Source organism: Gopherus evgoodei, chromosome 12, assembly GCF_007399415.2.
Source record: "Gopherus evgoodei ecotype Sinaloan lineage chromosome 12, rGopEvg1_v1.p, whole genome shotgun sequence".
Classification (NCBI taxonomy): Eukaryota; Metazoa; Chordata; order Testudines; family Testudinidae; genus Gopherus; species Gopherus evgoodei.
In genome coordinates, this window is record NC_044333.1 from 17,039,083 (window position 1) to 17,058,701 (window position 19,619).

At 38.6% G+C, this 19,619-nt stretch overlaps 1 protein-coding gene and 1 long non-coding RNA gene across 5 annotated transcripts in view; one reads left to right on the forward strand and one right to left on the reverse strand.

Annotated features, from left to right (window-relative positions):
• LOC115660649 overlaps nt 1-11,560 on the forward strand; it is a 33,268-nt gene extending 21,708 nt beyond the window's left edge. For 2 of the 3 annotated variants that reach the window (XR_004002870.1, XR_004002869.1), the window contains 3 exons: nt 7,239-7,336; nt 7,723-7,817; nt 11,478-11,560. This is a non-coding gene — a long non-coding RNA (uncharacterized LOC115660649). The remainder of the gene's footprint in view (nt 1-7,238; nt 7,337-7,722; nt 7,818-11,477) is intronic. The other variant, XR_004002871.1, reaches the window with a different exon arrangement.
• Nucleotides 9,178-19,619, reverse strand: part of TENT4B (terminal nucleotidyltransferase 4B) — a 52,154-nt gene continuing 41,712 nt past the window's right edge. For both annotated transcript variants that reach the window (XM_030582268.1, XM_030582269.1), the window contains 7 exons: nt 18,596-18,724; nt 15,810-16,023; nt 14,969-15,095; nt 14,773-14,876; nt 13,840-14,027; nt 13,087-13,251; nt 9,178-11,822 (listed from right to left, as the gene is read on the reverse strand). In XM_030582268.1, the coding sequence (XP_030438128.1) occupies nt 11,643-11,822; nt 13,087-13,251; nt 13,840-14,027; nt 14,773-14,876; nt 14,969-15,095; nt 15,810-16,023; nt 18,596-18,724 (1,107 nt within the window). In that variant the 3' untranslated portion in view covers nt 9,178-11,642. The remainder of the gene's footprint in view (nt 11,823-13,086; nt 13,252-13,839; nt 14,028-14,772; nt 14,877-14,968; nt 15,096-15,809; nt 16,024-18,595; nt 18,725-19,619) is intronic.

Consider the following 19,619-nt stretch of genomic DNA (forward strand, 5'->3'; position numbering starts at 1 on the left):
CTCAAGTGGCAAAGTACTCCACAATGCTCGATTCACTGTGAGTTGTAAGATTTTAACCCAATCTTCCCTTGGTAAGCCAAACAGTTTTGCTCTCTCTTGCACACCTTGTGCATGCATTGCAACTGAAGAATCCTCCATCATTCCTACTTGCTTAGCTACTAGGTCTAAGGTCTTAATATCTGGAACAACTGCTACAGGACAATCAGAATTAGAACCTGAAGCTCCTTCTTCTGGATCAGGATCTAGGCTTTCATCTGAGCTTGAATCTACAGTTTCTATTTCTTGACTCTTTCTACCTAGATTCACATTTTCCTGATCTGAACCATCAAAACTTTCCACTGGAGATAATCCTGGATATGTAGGATAATTTTCCATAAAATGTATGTGTCTTACATTCAGAGCATCTCCACATTGACGCAGGACATCCCTTAGTCCGCTAAAAGTCTGGTGTAGTAGGGCGTTCTACCGGTACACCAGGTGATACCAGCATATACCACAGGGGTGTAGGGGACCCACGAAATTCTTGGTATTGTGTGTCAAGTTTAGAATGTCCACCCAAAGGGACTGGATCTTCTACTCTATATGGTGCTAAGGTAGTATTGGGTGGAGGAGCAGGAATTCTATTCCCTGGTTGTTGTAGCTCTCTCTGTTGTAACTTAGAGATTACTACATCACATGCACTAGCAACGTGTGTTACCTGTGATATGTATCTTCCAATCCCTGAACAATGACCAATTCTAAAAGGCACTGCTTCTTCACTATCAGAAGCTGGCATTAACAAAGAAGAGGATTTTTCCTCCCCCTTTGCTTCACTTATTTCCTCGTTTGTGTCACTAACCGCCTTTTCTATGACACTTGTCTCCACCTCCAGGGGTGCCACCTCAGGACTTCCTCTTTTTTTCTGCAGATTGTTAGTAACTTCTGTACTGTTAAGTTCCTCTTCTTACTCGTCTCGTGGCTCTTCAGATTTAATCTCCAACTCTGCTTCTAAAGGTGCTGTGTCAGCCTGACCTAATTCTTTCGTTTTACTTCTAGTTATTGGCCCAGTAGATTTTTCTACCTCAGTCGGTTCCACCATACCAATAGGGATGGGAAACAATTCTTTATCCTCCTCTACTATATTTTCTCCCCTTTCTAGTTCTTTAATCTTTTCCAACATCTGATCACGGTCTACTCTATAGGCCACCAGCATTTGCTGAACTTCCCTGAGTAACTCCATCTTTTTATCCAATTTCCTTCCCAATGAACTACAAGCCACAAGCAGGTATTCAACAGCTATTCCCTTCACTACTTTAGCTCGTCTTTTTCTGCTCCGTTTCTTCCTCAAATACATTGCTCACAAAACCCCATAGGTTTCTCTGCTCAGAAATCATTTCATTATTTCTCAGCTGTTCTAAACCTCCTCCATGTTCCTGAATATATTTCCTGGCAAAGTTTTCTAAAGCCAGACTACTGGCAACTCCAACAGACTCTACTCCTGCCCTTTCTTTACTTTTAAACACTCTTAATATGAAATAGAGAATTCATCTCTATCTTTTTCTAGTATATTCACTACAATAAATACTCTGTTGGTTTACTCTGACACGGAAGGTGTCCCTTCACAGAAACAACAGGAAATTAAACACCCCTATAACTGGTTTTACATTTTATATCTTAGAAGTCCCAAGTAATAGAGAGATGGGGGTGATTTCCCTCTCTCTCTCGATGGGCAGTCAGGATGGCTGGTGGTGGAACACCCACCTACTTGTAACATGTGCGAATGCACAATGTGATCCAAGACTAAATTCTCTGAGCCGAGATGGGGAGACCTTTTATCCTGTCAGCTACCGCTATGAACAATTGGATGGATTTACGGAATGGTTTGGTCCTTTCTATATAGGACGTTAGAGCATGTCCAATGAATAAAGCTGCTGTTTTTCCCTATTTGCATGTGGTTTCAGGTAGAAAACAAGTGGAAAAAGATTGCCTGATTGCTATGAAAGCGGGAAACCACCTTCTGAAGGAAGCTACGGTGAGGACGTATCTGCACCTTATCCGTAAGGAAGACTATGAAGGTTCTGACATGAGGGCATGGATTTCCGAGACCCTTCTAGCTGAAGTAATGGACACTAAGAAAGCCACCTTCCATGAAAGTATAAAGGGGCACATTGCCAGTGGCTCAAATGGGGGGACCCATAAGTTTCAATAAGACCAGGTTTAGGTGCCTGGGAAGGACAGGCTCTTACACTTGGAAGTATAATCTTTCTAGGCCCTTGAGGAAACGGATAGACACTTCATGAAAAAACCTGACTGGTTGTCCAGCTAAGGGTGGAAAGCCAATATTGCTGCAAGGTGAAGCTTGATCGAGGAGACAGCTATACCTTGCTGTTTCAATGTAGTAAGTACTCGAGGATGTCCTGCAGCAAGAAGACTTCGCACTGGGAAGCTGAGAGAGAGAGAGAACTGCTTCCACTTTGAGAGGCAAGTAGCCCTGATGGAGAGCTTCCTGCTCCCTAACAGGACCTGATGAACCTGCTCTGAGCAAACCAGCTCTCCAGGATTTAGCCATAGAGCTTCCAGCTTGTCAGGTGAAGGGATCTGAGGTTCTGATGGAGTAGCTAACCATGGTCCTGAGAGATATTACCTCAAGAGCAGACGTTTGTCCCTTGAGCATGTCCATTTACAACCCAAAATTCAAAATCTGCCTGAAAAATTCTAAGATGGAGGTGATTGGAGTTTAGCGGAGGGAGATTTTCTATCAGAGCACAATCAAACTCTCCCTCACCCCATCCCAGGCTTTGGGAAGTGACTTGATGCAGTGCTGGAGGCTGTTTCACCAAAGACCACAGAAGTCATGCTGAGGCAATGAGTACTTTGACTGCCTGAGTTTATAAAGAAAAATCTTTTAAAAGGACTCATGATTTCAGGCTCTTTGCCAATCCTATAGAGAAGGTATTTATGGCAGGAGTATCCAGCTCCTTGAATCTGTTGCAGAATTTGGGAAGTGAGCAGATTAATTGCTCAGAGTCCCTCAGTATGTGGTTCTTTGGCAAGCCAATTTGCCTAGGTATAGAGTGCCCCTGCTAGTTTGAACAGCTTTGATGGCAGTTGATAAAGAAAAGTTGCCAATGGTGAAGAAGACTGGCTTCTAGGCTGAGGGTCTTTCTGCTGATCGTGCTCTACTAGTTAATGTACGCTACCACAGACATCAGTTCAAATTAAAATGGATTTGGTTTAAATATAATGCTGAAATGCTAACCAGCACAGTTATCAGCTCAAAGCCCCTTTTTGCTGATGTTCCAATTTTGAGCCTCTTGGATCCACAAACATTGGGCTGAGCTGCTTAGGTAAAATGGGATACAGAGTAAAGAAGTATCAGAGGGGTAGCCGTGTTAGTCTGATGCTCCAAAACGTCTGTTAGTCTATAAGCTGCCACAGGATTCTTTGCTGCTTTTAGAGTAAAGGCGGCGATTTGGATTTTAAATCCTAGCCAATTCACTCTCAGTGTTTGCCTAGGTCTATATTTAAAAACCATCAAAGCACCAGAACTTTAAACTTATAGACTAAACTATGAATCGGAACCATTGAAAAATGACTTGCATAAAAACACAGTAAAAAACTCCAATGTTTATGTCATTGATAACTGGAAAATATTCTTGAGATACACTATTTACAATTCTGTGGAAGCACTATTTGGCTACAAAAAGAGGCTTACAGACCAAACAAAAGGTCTGTGCACTATTAGTGCCCAGTGATGTGGCTTCAAGAAATCGTGTCTCATTCTTAATTAAGAAGTCTGCTTTCCTTATTGCTTAATGTCTCTGTAGTTACAATGAAACAGGAGTTTTTCAAGATATTTCAGACCTGTCTATTTCAAAGGATTCTGCACTTGATAGACTGAGAATCAACACTAATAAAATAAAGGTAAATACATGAAAATATGATAATCTGCAATTGGATCTAACAGATGAGGAAAGGGAGCTGCAGTATAACACACACCGGTATTTAAAAAAATTGACACAAAGATGAAGAGGGAAAATTTAGACAGCATGCCATGGGCTTAGGAGAGGGGCTTCTATAAGAGCTCTTCATGTGCTATTCACCATTGTCGGAAGATCTCTGATCACTTGCCATAATCCTAAATAGCCTTGTAAAGGAATTCATTCACTGCAGGAGCATCTCCTCATGGCCAGGTGTAACATAGAAGCTGTCTTCCACTCAGGTTCCCCCTGGTGACAGTCATGCCTTCACTGCGATGGTGTCTCTTCAGTAATTTGGGTCACCAGCCAGGTCACAGTTTAGCTAACCTCTTCTATGGGAACAGAACGCCCACACAGAAACAGTCCAATATCCTCACTCTAGGCCTCTGTTCCTCAGACCCTTGCCTCGGGGCTTTCTAGTGTCCTTGTCCCTTTTTCCAGACTTATGCCACCTTGCCAGTGGCAAGTAGGAAAACCCAGGCCCTCCAACTGCCGTGGGTTCCACCCCAGGGACCTTGTAACCAGCAACCAACGTTGGTGCAGTCCCACTCCCCACTCCAGTCTCCCTGGGCTCCTTCCTACCCAGACTTTCTCAGGCTCTCTTCCCTGCAGTTTCCCTAGGTTGACGCGTCTTTCAGGGTTAGAATCCCTGAACTTACTTGTTCTCTCCTTCCCTTGGACTTCATCCTCCCCACATCTCTGTTGCCAAAAAGTGACTGCAGACACTCTCCCTGCAGCTCCTTTCTGCTACGAACTTACTCCTTACAATAAAACTGGCCTGCTCCTACCCAGATGGGTTTCATGCCCCAGGTAAGTATGGCTCTCCCTTCAGGTGCAGCCAGGTAACACAACTGGCCTCACAGGTCCACATTAACCTATTCAGAGCCTGAGTGGGGTGTAGACCTCATCATTGGCCTGTATTCTCAACTTATGCTGGAAGTTGCCCAGAGTAATCTTTAATGAGCCAGTGCTGCATAATGTACACCTTCTCAGGCATCCTGTAACATAAACCACATATGTAGCACTGAGAATAGCATTCATAACCTTTGGCTGCCAAAGTGCAGGCCTATGCCACGTAACGTAGCTTCTTTAGGTTGTGACACACAAGACTTTCCGTCCAATATGCAGTGTTTAAAAGCTTTGACAGCAGGATTGAAAAACAAAACTTGTGCCTTACCTGATAATTTTCTCCAAGTCTTCAGCTCCACCCGAGATGCAACAGATGTATCCAATCTCCCCTCCACGTAGTTTGGGGAGCACAATGAGACAAATTTGGGGCTCAGCCATGCTTCTTTAGATCTTTTCTTGAATTCACCCAGAGCTGTAATGCTAAATAAATAAATGTTGGTGTTTATGATTTCACAGAGCAGAGCATTTGAAGATCTATCCAGCTATTCCATCAGCAATGCAAGTTGAACAGAAAATATGCACGTGGGCCAACGCTGCACATTAGAAAAAAATCATTAAGTAATGCAAATCTCTCTCTAGCGTATGCCTGGCAGACATTCCTACTTTGTGATTTAAAGCAGTAGCTACACAGAGGGGATTCTGCAGGCTGAACTCTTCCTGAGGTGCTGCTTAGGTCTCTTCACCTAATTGTGTCTCTTAGCCGCCTAACATATCCACAGAGGTTTCTCAGAAATGCAACCTCCAGATCCCATACCAAAAGATCATTTAGAAACTTAATGCCATCCGCCTCTCTCAAGAATAAATTACAATACTTGGACTTTGAAATACAGAAGATATTTAGAACTGCCTACTCGCTGCTGAGGGAAGCAGAAGGATCTGACATGACCCAAGACTAAAAGGGTTGGCATGCTTCTGCCTCTCAATCTGACTAGATACATAGTAACCACAGTGGGGCTGGCAGACATGAGTAAGCTGTAGGAGTGGCAAGTGATGCACTAATAAGAGATGATGTGACTAAAATGGAAAAGCAGAAAATACAACAGTCTATGGAAAAACAAAGTACAGCAAAGAATGTCAACCAAAGATTTTACATAGTACTGTACAGATAGCACAGAGCAAAGTGGAAGGGTAATGCAGAATTATCAGTTAGACCTTTGGCTCTAGAGTTAGTTATTCACTTTTATGCAGAAGAGTCAATTTATTGAGACTCCAGCTGGAGTCAAAACACTGTATTTATGTAACGTCAATCATCTTAAATTACTGGGTGTTTTTTATTTTCAGTTTATCACTGGAATGTGGCTGAGTAACTTCTGATCACATAGTTGTGTGATCTGTTTCAGGGTCATAAGGAATGCCCCACATACACATGGGGGGAGTCCATTTTTAAAATATCAGATGTAGCAAAGAACTTGAAACAGAGATATTTTCTAAAGTCATTTTTTTTTCCTACAAATTACCTCCCACAAGGTTTAGCAAAAAGAGGTGTTAGAAAAAAAATCATTAAAATAAGAAGCAAGCCTTGTAAATCCTCAGGTGCCTGCATAGAATGTGAAGTTCAGGAAGACACAGATCTTGCACCACAGTTCCAGAGGTGGAGAGCCTGGCCTTCTCAGGTACAGCTGGGGAATGACTGGCAGATACAGCACCTGGATGCAATGTGGGCTTCTCCCAAGCAATAGATGCAGCATTGATGTTCATCGCTAACAGAGAAGGAACATGGGCAGCAGGCACAGATTTTAAAGCCTGGGGTCTTCAACATAGTCTGCATGGGTGTGTGCGGGGTACTGGGGGGAAAAAAAAACAAAACAAAAAACCACTATCTACCTTACTCAGTAAAACTACTATAAAAAAAGCTTCACACACTATAAAAATTGCAAAATTCTAAAACTAGGTACAATAATTTTTAAAAGGTGCGTCACAAACTAGGACACTGAAAGTTCTGATCCGAACCATGCGGTGGTGAGACGGAACTGGAGACGCAGGCAGTCCACCCCATCCTTATCACCTCAGCAGATCATTGGGTGCTACTTTCAAATTCTCCAGGTCAGGATGCATCGTGCACAATTGTAAAACCATCAGTGGAACACAACAGGGACCATCACTCAAAGTTAGTTTGTTTACTGGCTGGTTAACTTGTTTCATTATAAGGTAAAAACTCTCCATGGAAAAAGAATCAGGCTTTTCTCTATAAACTACAAGAATGGTATGGAGTATGAGAACAAACAGTTTACATAAGTTCTAGCCTTGTAAAAATACTCAAACTTTTTTAAAAATGATCAGTATGGAAGGTAAAACTTAAAGGAACAATAGTCTGACATCCTATGAAAGAATATTTTTTAAATGTTTTATTTTTTCTTCTAAATACTTTAGATGTTCTTGGTAGCTGAAGCAGCAAGAAAACAAAGAGCTTTGTTATTCTGGATTTTGAAAGGTTCATAAAAGAAAAGGCATTGAAGTATCTTCAAAAAGTATGTATCTACCTAGTGGCTGGTTTTCCCCTCTTTTTGTATTTAAAATTGTAGGATCATGCATTGGTACAGTACATTGATCTGTTCCAGGAAAAAAAAGTCTGAAGTTCAGTTGCCCTGGTCCCAATCAAAATTAAACTCCGATACAAGGACCATCTCTGGATTTGTACTGTATCTTTCTACAACACATAGCACAGAGAGCTCCAATCCTGAATAGGGCCTCTTGCTGCTAATGAAATACATGGCTAATGTGATGGAGTGTGGCACAAGTGCCAACTTCCAACTCTGATGAACCAGATTCATCTGACCAAGGAAGTGCAGCTCCTGTTGGTGCCGGGGTCCAGAGAGGATGTCATTGGTGAAATCACTGCTGGCTTGTCTTTCAGCAACACTGTACAAGGTACTAGAGTGCCCAGAGATGCCCATGGTACCAGGTGCTGAACGTCAGTAGTCTGCAAATCCTCATGAATGACCATCCAAAGTAAGTTAAAACAATTCTTGATTCACCAGCAATGCTGGTATTGAAACTTGGCAGATTGCGTGCCATGGCATATGGCCTCAGGTGTTGAATGCATTGGGACAGTCTCTTGCTGTTGCTGAGCTAATGAAAACAGCACGGCTGAGCCAAATGGTTTCACCTTAGAGGTTGATTTCAACAAGGCAGATACAAGGGCCAGAGTCAGCTACCCTGTCTGAGGTGCTATCTGTCAGTGTCAAATGCACTCTACCCTCCTTTCCAGCATGTTTGCTGGACTTCAGTGCTGGGGATCCCAGTGTTCTGGATACTGTGTTCTTTGATGCCGTCTTCCGGTGCCGCCTCTTCAGTACTGGAAAAGATTGAGGTCGAGCCTCTGCCAAGACCGGAGGAGTGCTCCTACTCAAAGCAAACATGCTCAGTGCATGCCCCAGACAAGGAGAATCTGAGGATGGCATAGGGTTGCCTCCATCAGAAAGTGTTTCAGCATGATCTCCTTGTCCTTTTTAATTCTCGGTTTAAAGTTCCTGTAGATTTAGCACCAATCCCAGATCTGAGTTTCTCCTATGCACTCAGAGTCTGTCATTAACCAGCACTGGCTCCTTGCCTCCATTGTGAGGCTTGAAGTCTGGAGTCTGAGGCATGCCCTGGCACCAATACCCAAAGAGCGGGAACTGAAGAGTATACAAAGTACTCCAGTAAAAGCAGCAGAGAGTCCTGTGGCACCTTACAGACTAACAGACGTATTGGAGCATGAGCTTTCGTGGGTAAATACCCACTTCGTCAGATGCATGTACTAGTAAAAGAAAACCTAATATTAAAAATATCTTCATACTCAACTATCAACTAACAACACTAAGAACAAGGTAAAAATTGCAGCAGTAAGGTAGAATGCTCCAACAGTAGTCCTGGGCAGTAAACATGAACTAAAGGGGGTTGGCTCTGCCCTTTAAACAATCACACACAAGCATGAGGCAGCAGAGGTTGCGTGTGCCACAGTCAGGTACTGCAGACAGAAAAGTCTCCGATGCTAGTGCACTGGGCATACACACTCCTGAAGTGGAATGGACATATACAATCACTCAAAGAAGAAGCAGTCATACAAAGTAGTAGTACATCAGGAAAAATGGAGGAAAAAAAATCATACTATGAACAGGAGCTTTTAAATATCCTGTTCTAGCTACAATATTGCAGAAGAAAAAAAATGTGTGAATGTCAAGAATGCTGATAAACTAGAGTATTTAGATTAAACATTTATTTTTTCATATAGTCACAAAAATCTTCACAAAAGTACTGGAACTCAAAAAGGAACTAGACTTGAATCAAATACAGAGATGAAATATACAAGACAAATGAGCAGGCAAACTAAAAGGTCTTGAAAGTATTTTACTTCAGATTGAAAAATGAACAGTTCAACTGTTCTGTTTAAATAAAGATTTGCAAGATATACAGTATTTTATGAATACAATGCTGGTCATTTGAGGCAATGTAAAATACACCTCAATTTTTCCTTCATGCTTCTTTTCTCTTTTAGAAAGATACTGTTTACCAAAAAGAAACTTGCAGTCCTGGAAAAGCTATTTTCCATTAAATTTATGAAAACCATAAATTGAGGCAATCCTAAAATTCCCAACGGAATCAAGATTATCTTCCCGCTACCACCACCTTAAAATTATCACATGCTTATTGGAACACTAATATCTGAACCCTAAGAGTTCATCTGCTTTCAACAATGAGGGTGATTCTTTTTAAAAACACTTCAGTGTGGTAAATGCAATACAGATCTTTGCAAGTATTAAGTGTTTGGAACAGTTTTGCTAATAGCAGCTAACAATACTGGATTAATATAATTTATAAATAATTGTTCCCTAAGCGGTGAACATAAATCTACACATTCACAATAATCTAAAACAAAATAAATACTGTGATTATGCATAATGTGGTACAATGTGTACTAGTTTCTATGAACAAAAGCGCAACATCTTTTTAATAAAAAATTATCTGATCAGAATAAAAATGTGAATCTAAAATTTAAAACTGTCAGATTAACATCACTTTTTAAGCTCTTAATGTTTGTACGAGTAAATGTTATGAATTTCCATCTTTTGGAATATATATTTTCCTGTTGAAGTAAAACACCAATAGGTTGTTGAAAATGTTTATTTCAGTGATGACATTAGTTTGGGTCTTGTTTTCGCATTATTTTATTTAAAAAGTCATTGCACTGATCACTGCCCATCAAAGGTCAGGTTGGTCTGCAATGTTTTGTATACGTATATAAAAAAAGTAGTTCTAAAAGCCAACAGTACTTTTTATAAAAACATCATGTCCAAGACAGCTGCATTAAATGCATGCAGGTATGCTGAACACAAACTTTTTCCTCTTTAAAGAAAAAAAATGTTAAAGTAAATGCCACTTAACATTCTATCATTAAAGTGCCCCCAACTTATTTTCCAAAGTATACATGTGAATGTAATCATACATTTAATTTGCTTTCATGGCATTACATTTATTGCGACCAAAATTTAAAGTGTAACTGAACTAGACAGTGTTAAAACTTTTGATTAAAGGTAACAAATTCAATGAAGTAGCACTAGGAGGCTATGAAAGGTTTGGGTCTTTAAGGCAATACAAACTATATTTCTATTATTTGAAGACTAATTTTTATTAGTGTCAATATAAAAATGCATAAAAGGGGAATGAGAAAAATATTTTAATAGGAAAATTTACTTAGAGCTTTAACAGTTATTCTCTCCCCCATGAGTTTAGCAAAAATGTATTTAAAAAAAACCAACAAGAAAAAGTGACTTTGAGGGGAAAAAAGGCACAAACAAAAAGGCGTGGGATTGGAGCAGCCCAAGAATGCAAACATTTGTAACAAATGGAGTTGACTTTTACTGCAACAAAAAGGACAAAAATCCTGAAGTGGCTTTTCTTCTTTAAAAATGGGAGACTGCTGGTGGGGTGGTGGGAAGAGGATGACAGACAAACTGAAAACCCCCCACTGCCTAAGACGATGGAACTCTAGAAAATAAGGTGAAGGTTATTTGTCAGAGTTGACCAGTAGGTCAGTGTTTACACAAAAGGACATGTACACTTTATACAAATGAGACTTCATTTGCCACCATAAACCTTTTTCTTTCTAGAGGAATAACTTCTGAAGATCATAAATGTTCTATTAAATCATTTCAGTGTGAAGGAAAAGCAATTCTGAGCAATATAACTAGTAGTGTCTTTATATAGATGTTAAGATGACAATTCAGATTATTTTCCAAACTAATCCTGAGAAAAATTCTGTTTACAATTTAAACAGTAATGTTATGTAAAAAGTATTAACAAATCCACTATTACAAATGTCAGTTTTCCTATATGGTCATCTATATATACACACACAATAAAATGGTATATGCAAAAATAATAAAAAATCATGCACAAATTACTTTTTCATCTTTAAAGGCTGGATTTCCCTCAAAATACAATTTTTCACCTTTTTTTTCCTTTTTTTGTGTTTTGTTTGTAATCTGCCAAACACACTGAATACTACCTCTACAGTTCAGCATGAGCTGATGGGAGATAAATTTATTTTACATTCAAGATTTTATATGCTAAATGACCCTGTTGTAGCATATGACATCAAATGATCAGCTTTTTTTCCTCTTTTTGCAGTGATCAATCTTCATGATCCATTCCGTGGTGAGCTGGGAAAAAAAATGCATTTGCTAATCAATGTCTGAACAGTCTGAAGCTCCACAAGAGATCCAAGGAGTCACTGTCAAACTATCCTGTAGCATGAGATCATTGCACACAGAAGAACAGTCATAAAATAGGCAACTATCTACAAAGGTCAGAAAGGGGCACGTCTCTCTTGTGTTTCCTCTTTTTGACAGTGAAACACTGATGTGATTTGCTGCCTTGATGCTGTTTGTTTGTCACAGAGGTACCGTGGTTTGAGTTTGTTGGACCCGAGAAGCCTTTGCTGGAAGAAGAGCGAAATAACCTTGCTGATCCATGCTGTAAAAGAAAAAGGACATGGTAAATCAACATTAGAGTAAATAGAATATGGCTGTTACAACACTTGTATTACTGGTTAAAAAAAAAACGAAAACACTACAACTTCAAGAGGCAGTGCATTTGAAAATAACTCAACATGAAAGGAAGAAGCATGTCTGTGCTTAGCCCACAGCACAAGTAGTTCTCTTTCACATCAGCAACCTCAGAAGAGACACAAACAAGATGCTGGGCTCCACCCTTAAATAATACAATTAAAGGAGAGGCAGGATTACATAACTTAATTCAAGGTACAAAGTAAAGTGTTAGTCCTGTGTTTTAAAAAGGATAAGACTGGTTTTACTTGTGTGCTACATGCAAGCCAGAATGGTACCAGTTGCACTAAACCTTATTAAAACAGATTCAGAGTCAAGAAAAAGGGAGAGATGAGGAACACCCAATGGTATTTCTTGCACAAGGAGAGGGCAACATTCACCCACATCACAATGCACAGAAAGTGCTTTATGGTGCACCCTTTGAGATACACAGGGCCTAGTTTGCAAAGTGTCTAATTTACTATTCGCTGGAAATCTTTAACAGATGTCTGTAAAAATATTTATATCTAAATAAGTAGAAAAATAGTTCTGAAACTCCACCATTCAGGAATGAAGTTCCAGACTATTTTTAATATTTAATCTGTTCTAACAATATTCCCGTAAAAAATGACATGTCACCATAAACTGAAGTTGTGCAAATCGAACACTGCTTTGAAATCATGACTTTCCAGACTTCTGTATTGTCACAGGACTACTGTTTAACAAGAGGGACTTATTAGACTTTTGGTGTTTGAGACTGTCAGTCAAATTATTTTTTATCATAATTTTTTGGGGAAGGCAGGGGTGAGAGGAGTTTGATCTTTATGCTAAATTAATTAAATATGCATTTCTCCAATAAAAACTGAAACTCTTAATTTGGGAGCCACGTCTTAAATTTGAATATAAATCCTTATAGTACAGCTAAAAGCAGGTGATAGCTAACATGTCAGGCTCATTTTCTCTGGGGGTAATCACACAACTGTATTTGTGCAATACCTCACAAGGAAAACAGCCCCCTTACCCTATTGTGGTTTAAAAGTAGAAATGAACATCAGCAGGAAAAAAAATAAAAAAGAAAGGCTCCACATTTTCACCACAAGCTGTCCTTTCCATAAGGCCTTTATACTTGCAGGAGAACAGATACCATTAAAGTAATTAAAACGTTCAAGATTTCTTTTAAACATTTCACAAACCTGAGATTTGTTTGTGCTGTTGGATGAATTAGCTGTTTGGCTGCCTTGCCTTTTCCCACTGGACTGGGAGGATTCCAATGCTATTTCTTGTGACCCCACTCTGTTTGTAGTAGATTGATGGCAACTCAACTGTTTAGAGGTTTTGCATGGTGTTCCGTCAGAATCCTTCATGCAAATATAGGTGTTAGTAAATTTATATATTTAAAATAAAACTAAAGTGGACAAAATTGAGGAGATAAACATGCTGGTCCTACTAAATATTAATTCTCTTAATCCAGGACTCTAAAAACAACCAACAAATGGGCGCTGGCTTGCAAATACATTGATGCATGGCTGATTCCATGAGATCTTTACATTAGTATAATCAAATCAGATTTAAAAAATAAAAATGAAGAGTGTCTATTCAAACAAGAGTTTCAGGCATTTTTGAAATTTTTCTTACATCATATTTATTTCTACCTATCTCTTTTGAAACACAGGTATTTTACACATGAAAAGGAGGCAAAGGAATGTGATTGTACTCCTATAAGGGAGAGCACTTTTCATACAAATATAGAGGTACATTATGCCAGTTGTGTGTTTTCTGGCAAAACAATTCATTAGAATAAATAGGAATTCTATGAAGAGCTTCCCCGTTCACAAACCTGAGATATGTAATAAATGATTGGTTATGCCTATATTGCTACACTCTGTATATATACAAAACGAGAAAAAAATCGAATCAACTTTCAAACAAAAACTTGTAATACTTACTACATCACTAGAGCTGGACAATGTAGAAGATGAGGAAGACAATGGACCTGATGAAGAATTTGAAGAATGTTTACTGAGTGTTTCTGAAGTTTTACTTCTAGATTTTCCCAGTGCTTCATTCACTTCAGAGAGATTATTGTTACACTTGTCCAGCTGCTGAGTATCTACTATCAATGTTACTCCATTACCTGGAATAAAAGAGTAAATGGAAGAAAGAGTATTAATTTCTATTAAGCGCTGCATTTTGTAAAAACAGCACAGCATTTCCTCAGGAGTCCCACTGAAGTCAATTAACTGCACATATGAGTAAGAGCTTCAGGACTGGACCCATACTCAAAATGTGATGTGATGAAAAACTGACACCAACTATGCATAGCCCAACTACATGAAAGTTCAAAAGGGAAAAACACATTTCTGTGGTCTATCAATTACCTCTCCTTGTCTTGGATAGGATTGTTTTGGGATAGATTTTCAAGAGTGCTCAGCTATCTATGAGTCTAAATAAAATGACCTGTTTTATAAAGTGCTCATCACCCATTAGCTCCCATTTTCCCCCAGTGGGATCCCTTGAGTACTCAACAGTCCAAAAAATTCTGGCTTCTTTATTTGGGTTCCTAATGGGAATTATTGGGTGGAGAGCTCTTCTGAAAATCTTGCCCTGGGTGTTTTTGTGAAAAGTGGTAAAATAAGGAGCAAGAGTAGAGGGAGAATCAGTCATGTCAAAACAGGGTAGATTGTGTTAAGGCAATTGTCACTGTGGTATAAAACTAAACTGTTCCTGTTTCTTACGTATAGACAGAAGCCACTTCTTTAGTCATATTCAGACCTATGCCCTTTAACTGATCTGGGTCAAAGGCAGCAAAAAAATGTTTAGATTGCCGACCATGCAAAAAGCTTGCAAAGCAAGCATCACACTGGGTAGCCAAATCTTACCATTGCATGAAGACTCAGTCCTACTCTGCATTCCCCAATGCTTAGATATCCACTCTCTGTATGAGGCCACTTCTTGCGTTACTCTAATTATTCTACCTAATATACTATGAAACAAAACAAAAACAAAGCACAGATTAGTTACATATATTCCTGTGTATTTAAAACTAATAGTTTGACTTGACATTTAAACTTTTACCTTTCAGTTTCATTGTTGGGATAATATTTAGCTATTGGTGATACAGCATGGCTCAAAACAACATATGCATAATCAAAGGCCTGTTTCACTTGCATGGCACCATATGAACTCCTCCCAACATCATTACCTTAAAAATAAATACATAGATAATCCATTAATTCTATGCAATGCTTACTGACTTTGAAATACTGGAGTAAAGAGCTCACAGAAAAATGAGCTTTTAGAAAAAAGGATTTGCTTTCTTTGAAATACTGACCCACCTTAAATCGTATCTTGTGGGGGATAAAATTCAAACATTAATGAACTGAGAAAAATACACAAAAGAATCTAAAAGCCCAGAAGTAACTGGAATCTATGATACAAATAGATGTCAAAATTGGAAAATCCACACACGTGAAAAAGAAAGCATATACTATATAAAGCATACATACACCTATTTTTATGTCATCTTCCACATGAGGTTTCAGATAAATAAGCCTTTGTAATAGCAATGAGCACCCTTTAGTCACTGTCAATTATACCAGAAACTGAACTCTATTAATGGAAAATCAGTGTGGTAACAATACCCAGTGAAATCACTAGGTATTTGGGTCACTTTAACTCATGCATAGCGTTCTGTTGGTTCTATAGAGATGACAGGCTAACCCCTATTTCTGGAATACTTTGTAAATAAAATTAGCATTTTCTCTTGGAATTCATAAACACAGTCTTCAAAAACTGAATGAGGATTTTTTAAAAAAATAGTTAAAGAAATTACTTTTCCTGTTTGACTCCTTTGGGTTAAATTTTTGACACTAGTCAGTATGCCATATTTGACATTTTGCATATTAAGCTATGATACCTGGCTGTAGTGGATCTTCAATATATAGCATCGATGGTCTATAGCCATCCAGCATACTCTTTTGCACTTCATCTTTAGCCACATATGAACCACCATCCTTTATTCGGATTCCAGTCTTCAGGTAATTGAAGTGACGTCCATATAATTCAAAAAATTCTATTAAAAGAACACCATAGTTGGCACTGCGGATGCAGGCATCTTCCCTGGGATGTAGCTATTAAACAAGGAAAAATAAATTTGTTTTCTCTTGTCTTAATGATTCCAGACTTCAAATGTTTTTCATATTCCTATCTATATACAATCATGTCCCTTGACTAAAGTATTTAATAGTTGACAGTATCAAAGCATTTTACAGCATCCTTGTGAGGCAAGCAAGCATTCCCCAAACTTTACAAATGCAGAAACTATGTGAATTTCCAAGGCAACCAGAAAAGTGTGTGTCAGAGCATGGATTACAACTCTGGAGTTCAATTCCCAGACCTGTGCTTGGAACACAGGCATAATTTAGCCTGGCCAGCTGTCTAAACATGGGCCATGCACTACTGTATACAGATTCTGAAGTACGAGTAACTGGCTGAAGCTGCCTTTTAGAATATGTAAAAACGTAAGTGGATATCAATGCATTTTACTGATCAGAAAAATTCCATTAGTCACCAAAAGAGAGAGATCTGGGTTGAGAGTAACTAAATGTTCTTAAAACGATATATGCTTGCTCGGCTCATTTGCTTAATATCCAGAATATTCTTTTAGTTGACCACTATTTCACAGCTGCTGGGAAAATGCTTGATCATCAAGCTATTCTACTACTATGAATATATGAAAATATATTTACTATTAAAGCATATTATTTGTTAAAAGTTAAAAGATATATGAGAAAGCAAGACTGTGATATACTGTATTAACTGTTCCAAATTTCTGCACTATTTCTCAGAAGTACCATAATATTGCTATACAGATATTTATGCATTATATAATTAGTGCAAAAATATTTTATTACAATTAGCTGAATCCTCTAGAAATTAGTCTCACAGGTGATCCCATGTAATTGTGTTTGGGATAACTAACCAAAGACAACGGAAACAAAACCATGTGTGTCATGCTGTATATTTTCTATAATGAGTAAGTATAACCCAAAATGAACAGGTATTATAAAGATATCTGTAGCTAAATGTTAACCTGATTATGTACCCTGTTCTAATTAAATAAAAAAATTGATAACACTTATGGAGGTAAGCCTAGTTTACCATAAATGATATATCCGATATGGCTATACCAAAGTGCTTCTATCTGTGGGTGTGAAATCAAATGTTAAAGTCTTGAAGATGTTATTCTTTAGTTTCAATCTGATTAAAAGTATTTGGGCTATAGGAAATTGAAGATACATCATCATCACTGCAATATAAGAACACATCTTCCCAGGATTGAAAAATGGGAGGAATGAATAGGAAATTAAATCATAACAGAAGGGGGAGATTATTATTTTTAATAAAAGGAATATAGAAGCAACTTAGAAAAGCAATACTATATTGCCATTTTGGGATTCTGGGACATTATAATATTCCTCTACTCAAAGCATTAAAATGCCACCTGAAACCTCTTGATAACATTATGCAAGCATTAGTACAAGATTATCCTAGATAACTGCATATTTTATGTACAGCTGACACATGCACAAGTCTTGTACAGAGAAGACAAGATAGAGGAAAGGAAGAGAAGGGGACAAGAGAATAAATCCTGCAAATACTTAAAGTATTTACAATTAATACTTTTATTGGATCTTGGGGGTTTTAACATGGACAAACCACTTGTGCTTTACTCATGGCTGTCATATGGTCAAAACCTCTTAATGGAATACAGATTTAGTGTGCATTGTTGGTGGGCACAGTAGTCTTTATTCCTTAGGAGTTTTCATCTAATTTAAAGCATAAATCTGCATGAACCACAGACTGATTCAGGTTCATAGTTATCAAGGCTGTTAAACCACTGAAGACAATTTTTCCCCTCTCCATGTCATTTGTTTTGGGTTGTAGTGAGATATATGGTTAGCCTTTGATGGATGTTAATGAAATTTATGGTTGAATTCCATGCCAAAAAAACCCACCATCTGAACTGTCTCCCTTTTGAGTCTCAAGAGAGAAATGAAATGGTCAACACTTAAGCTACTGTCTCAGGGTATGTCTATGCTGCACACTCCTTACAGAGGTGTGTAGAGTACATACACTGCATGCCCCCCTAGCATGGGTATAAACAGCAGGGGAGACTGTGAGGCACTGCTTAAGTCAGAAGCATATACACACACCAGAACCGTAGGGTTTATAGCCCATATGATTCTCTATATGCCCACACAGCAACTCCTATGGCCACACTGCTATTTTTAGCATCATATTGTCCCACTGTCTCCCCACTGCTAGAGTCTTTCTCCATCACAAGGAAAGACTCCAGGAGCGGGGAAAGGATCTGTCAGCTCCCTGCAGCAGGGACAGACTCCAGCAGGGTGGATCTGTCAGAGTCTTCCCCTGCTTGCAGCTAAAGACTCCGGCGGCAGCAGAGAGAGGCTCTGGCAGCTCCCTACTTCTAAACTGAGCAAATTTAATCTGCAAGTCACTGAGTGGCAGATCTGCAATGCATGATGCCATTTTTATAGTCATTTTTCAGAGTAGAACCATACTATAAATTTGAGGGAAAATGTAAAACAAAAATTAATTTTAAGTTAAAATGCTTAAGTAACTTAACAACAAACAAAGCTTTTTGCCCTAATAGCACCAATAGTTTTCCATTTAACTTACCTGGAGGAAGCTGACAGCCATTAAAAAAAGACTATAAGAACCAATTCCACCTGTGAATACTTCATTAAGGTCCCTCTGTAACAGGAACTGTTTTAATACTAAAACTAGATATGGTAATACAGGATATTTCTGGAAAAGAGTAACACAGATGTTAGGCTAATATTATACATATGTACACATTTGCTGTGAAAACTACACTGAAATTGGCTGTTCATAAACATTGAGACCAAGATAAACATATAAACAGTGACTCACTATATAAAATGGTCAAGTGACGGCCAAAAGACATCTACTGGCATTTTTTGGACATATAACAGAGAAGAGGTGGACTTAACGTAGTTTGGTTTATGGACAAAACAGTTTTTGCATTTAAATTAATGAGGGGCAGTGGTCTTCCATTACTAATATCTATTTCAATAAATACAGCAGTAAAGAGGAAATGAGCTGGTTTTGTTTGAATCAAACAAACAGCCATACTACTTTTCTTACAAGATTAGACAAATTTGCACTGAGAACTAAGGGAAAGTCTGTCCGACGTGTAGCAGGACACTTAACAGGTAACACAGCTCCCCACTTCTCAGTGATATCCAAAACAAACTGAAGCCTCGATCCTGCAGACACTTATAACTTAACACCTTTGGAGTAGCGACTGAAGTACCTATTAAATACAAAGTCATTAAATCTACAAACTATTTCAGAAAGTACAGTGACTTACCTTACAGTGATTGGTTCTTAGAATGTGTTCTTCTGCAGGGATCCCACTCTGGTTTCTGGCTACCAGTTCTCTCTCTACAGATCTGGGTTTCAAGGGTCTTATCTAAATAGACTGCAGGGCTCCCCCCAGCACAGCAGGCATCAAATCTAGTACCTGCAACTAGTGAGTAGTGCTGGACAGAAGTATGTACTAAAGTTCCAAATTGCTGCCCTGAAAATTTTTTATATAAGGACATTCCTCAAGCATGCCAAGGAGATAATATGGGTCCTAGTAGAGTTTACTTTAATATGAGAGGATGGAGCTAATTAA